The 4,125-nt window shown below is 41.8% G+C and overlaps 1 protein-coding gene across 1 annotated transcript in view; it reads right to left on the bottom strand.

The window, feature by feature from the left end:
- Positions 1-99: 99 nt before the first annotated feature.
- LOC101863277 (thrombospondin type-1 domain-containing protein 4) overlaps positions 100-4,125 on the bottom strand; it is a gene marked incomplete at its 5' end in the record, with an annotated part of 5,389 nt that continues 1,363 nt past the window's right edge. Inside the window, 4 exon segments of the mRNA XM_013084772.2 lie at positions 100-1,021; positions 1,449-1,668; positions 2,694-2,882; positions 3,714-3,890. Coding sequence (XP_012940226.2) covers positions 882-1,021; positions 1,449-1,668; positions 2,694-2,882; positions 3,714-3,890 — 726 coding nt within the window. The 3' untranslated portion in view covers positions 100-881.

Below are 4,125 nucleotides of genomic sequence, written 5' to 3'. Positions count from 1 at the left end.
CCCCCCCCCGCTAAAGTGCCAGTGGAAGCAAAGTAAGGTACAGAAAAGCACTCCATTGATAACTCACCCTTCAGTCTCATCTTTTTCATTTCGAGGTAGTTTCATCATTATTACCTTTGTACTTATCGCGGTCCCTAGTCATTGTTTTGACTACTTCAGATGTCGTTACCAAAGTCATGAACATTTTGGTCCTCCCCTGAAGCAATCATCACCTTTAGAATAATACCACCCGTCATCCAGCCTCAAACAACAGCCATCCTTCACGCATAGGGACTTAAGTCTTCCATACAGGAAGCATAATTTCAAACAGCATCTCATACGGACATAAAGATATACTATACATTAGCCCCATGCTGCTACCGGGAGCATGTGCATAAACTTCAACAAAGACCATTGTCTGGCCTTTCAGCTTTGGGACATTATAAAAGAAGACAGCATCCCAAACTCACGATCAGAAGGATGCTCAACCCACGTGGTTTATAAAACAGTAGGCTTGTGGGGGAAAGGGGGATGGGGGTGGGCGCAATACATTTTTTGGCATAATATGCATACCACATATGCACTTCAAATTGAATGACTCTTTAAAATGATTTAATTTCCGTGTCAGGTCGATATGGTTATAATTTTCACTTACTCAGTAATTTTCTCTCCCCCCCCATTCAAAGTTCCAGATACATGTACCTTTGTGCGTCCAGTTCCCCTCTGCCCTCAGACACAAACCACGCCAAGTAGGCCCTGCACGGTACGTGCCAACATCACTATCAATCAATGCACTCCTCCCTGAAACAGTCATGTGGTGCGCAGTCAACAATTATAACTAATCGTTATAAAGAAACATTCATGTCTACAAATAATATGTGCTAACTTCTGCCAACAGTGCATCAGTGGGGCTTGGGTAACATTTTCCGGCACGTTAGACAGCACATATCCTTGTAGTATGGAATGGTGCAGAGTCGTGCCTGGCTGGCCATGTAGCACCAACTAGAGCTCTGCTGGTCACTGCACTCACTCACGTCATCAACTGGGGAACAAAAGAGAGGGGGTGGGAGGGAGGGGGGGCATCGCGGGTTAAAGTACGTACAAATGACGTCATTCATTAACTTCATTAAGGTTTGACAAGGAAATGTTATAGCTGGTATGAAAAGTAACAAAGGTGGTGGAGTAGTGTCAGTGTCAGGAGGATTGGATAAAATTGAGCTTATACTTATAGGCACAATTTTTGTTCAGACTTTTGCATGCAATGTTTTACTATTAATAGTTGAACAGTAAATAATGCAACAAAAAAAAGTGGAAACTCTCATCTACTGGCGAGCCTCAAACTTCCAATTTCAAGTTGAATAAATCAACCCGAACTTCTCCTTGATTGGCACATTACTTAATGTAAAGATGTAAACGATAAGTCATAGGATAAGTCATGCCTAGCCCCAAAAACCATTGAGAAGGCTTACCTTTGCTGGCAGCCGACGAACCATCCATTTGTAAAGCCTCATTCTGAGAAGCCGCTGGCGTCTCTGAGAACTCTGCAAATCCATCTGGGCAGGGTTGCTTGTTACATGACTGTCGTCTGTTGGGCTTGTGGGATTTGTCGCAGTCAGGGCTGGCTGTCAGTGTAGAGTCCAGACACTTAGCCTCTCGCGTTCTGACCCCTGTGCCACAAGACTTGCTGCACTGGAAACGCCAAAAGAGATGTGACCAGATTACGCTTAACTCTCGAACTAAAAAGACTGAACAATCGAGAAGTGCACTGTCTCTCAACAGAGGTATTGCTTTTGAAGGGAGTCTTAAGTTAATTAAATAATACATCATAAGTGACGTTGATACATCATGTTGATGATACACGCGTCAAGTTCGAATTCAAGTGGCAGATGTAGAAAAAAATGCACACGACAGCCATCTATGCACCTAACAGTCTGAATTATAATATTATTATTTCTCTTGGAGAATTAAGTCAATGTAGCAGGAGATATCAAGCTTGTAGAGCTTCAATTGAGTTGACACAAGACAATAGTTATCTGTTTAACCATTTGAAAAGATCTTTAAAACATAAAGAGTACTTTTACCTTTACAAACACACCGTTTTTCTCTGGCATGACCTTTAACACCATACAAGACCAGGGGCCACACACAAGGGAAATAAGGCCTTTTATAACACCCAACCTCACATCCAACAAGGGGACAGGCGTAACCATCATGTAATCATCAGTTCTTTTCAATTTCTTTCTTTCTGCGAATGGGTCCTTTCGTCATGCTTTTTCTTCCTTCACCAACCTTCGGCCACACTGTTCTAGTCTTCACCCATAATTATGCTATACTTTATTCTTTTCCCCTTTCCCATTATTCAAATTCTGATTGCTCTTCTCAGAGTAGACTTCTTTTCAGACTTTCAAGTCACTTAGCTGAAGCTGATTGGACGCTTGTACAATATCTCCTGTGTTCTCGAACTTTGATTTTTGTTTCCTTTTATCCATGCTCACACCTTCCTTTCAAATTAAAACTCATATGAACCGAAATTCAAGCGATGTGGATAGTTCCAATCCAGGAGAGGGTCTGGGTTTCTTCCTGAAATGTGTGTTTTCTCATTGTAAAGTTTCCTTTGGAGGAACCGAGATCCCAAAAATTTCAGATCACATACGTTAGTGTTGATAAAATGAACAGATAACACTAACAGATACGAATTCAAAGAAAAGACCAACCTCAGACCAGGCCGTCATGTACCACTGTGGTTTACATGTTGCCAGGGGACCGCACCACTCTCGACTTTGAGGTTTCTTCTCTTTCTCGCAGTTATGTCCCTTGACCACATGGTTCAGCCTTTTCCCATGACGTTTTACACAAAGGACCTCCCTCTCGCGGTAGGCATCAGAGCCACAGGTGGAGTTGCACTGTAAGAAAGAATCGACAGTTTAATGTAGTGCATCCATCAGACGAACGAAAATATGCAATAAAAAAATAGAAAGGAAAAGAAAAACAAACCCACTTAAAAACCACCTCTCACTGAACAAGAGGTTATTCCCTCACGTTTAAACAATAATTTTATACCGTAACCTCGAGAAATTATTGTGAATATACTATAAAGGCAGCGAACATTTTCTTAGATTGTGTAGCAAAGAACATTACTGTTGTGCCTCGGTGTGGTTTACTCCTTCTTTTCTATCGAATATCTATCCTCCTAATCTCTCCTCCTTTTCTTCGTGTGTTATTCTCTTTTAGTTGGTCACGGTAGAGGTTCTCAATCTTTTAAGTTTTAACATCTACAGCAGTAACAACAACAACAACAACAACAATATCAACAAAAACAATAACAATAACAGCAATAACAAAGAAAACATCAGCATCAGAAACAACAGCAATAACACAAACAACAACAATAAAACAAAAAACAAAAAACAACCCCCCCAAAAAACCCCCAAACAAACAAACAAATAAAAAAACAAAACCAACAGCACCAACAACAGAAAAAACTACACCAATAACAGCAACAGCAGCAGCAGCAACAACAACAACAACACCAACAAAAACAACAAGAACAACAACAAAAGCACGCTCTTCATCAACAAAAACAACGACAACATCTCCATCAACAACAACAACAACAACAACAACAACAACAACAACAACAACAAAAACAACAATAACAACAACAACAACACCATCATCATCATCATCATCTCCATCATCAACAACGACGACGACGACGACAGTTTGAGGCTTACCTTAGACCAGGGTCCCGCGAACCACAGACCACCACACGGCTTACTGCTCTTGCACTTCTTCTTCTCCTTTGGCTTGCTGTCTTTCCCGCCACACTTGTGCTCGGCCAGGGGCGAGCCATCAGCTGCCGAGCAGTAGACCTGGCGGACATAGTGACCCCGACCACATTCCACGGAACACTAGACAAGAAAAAAAGGGGAAAAGAGAGAATTTAAAAAAATGAACGAGCGCATACAGCAAAAACAACAACAACAACAACAAAAAACCAACATCACTAACATCAACTACAACAACAGCACTTCTCTGGGCTGCGGGCCTACACAAATAGAATAGACAAAACATCGGACCCAATCTGTCCATTGTGCAGCGAGGAGCGCCAAGATTTGGAGCACTGGCTGCAGAGATGCCCCGCCA

Source organism: Aplysia californica, unplaced genomic scaffold (genome assembly GCF_000002075.1).
Source record: "Aplysia californica isolate F4 #8 unplaced genomic scaffold, AplCal3.0 scaffold00316, whole genome shotgun sequence".
In the NCBI taxonomy this organism is placed as follows: domain Eukaryota; kingdom Metazoa; phylum Mollusca; class Gastropoda; order Aplysiida; family Aplysiidae; genus Aplysia; species Aplysia californica.
The sequence above is the reverse complement of the archived record's forward strand: the minus strand, read 5'-3'. Positions and strand labels throughout refer to the sequence as shown.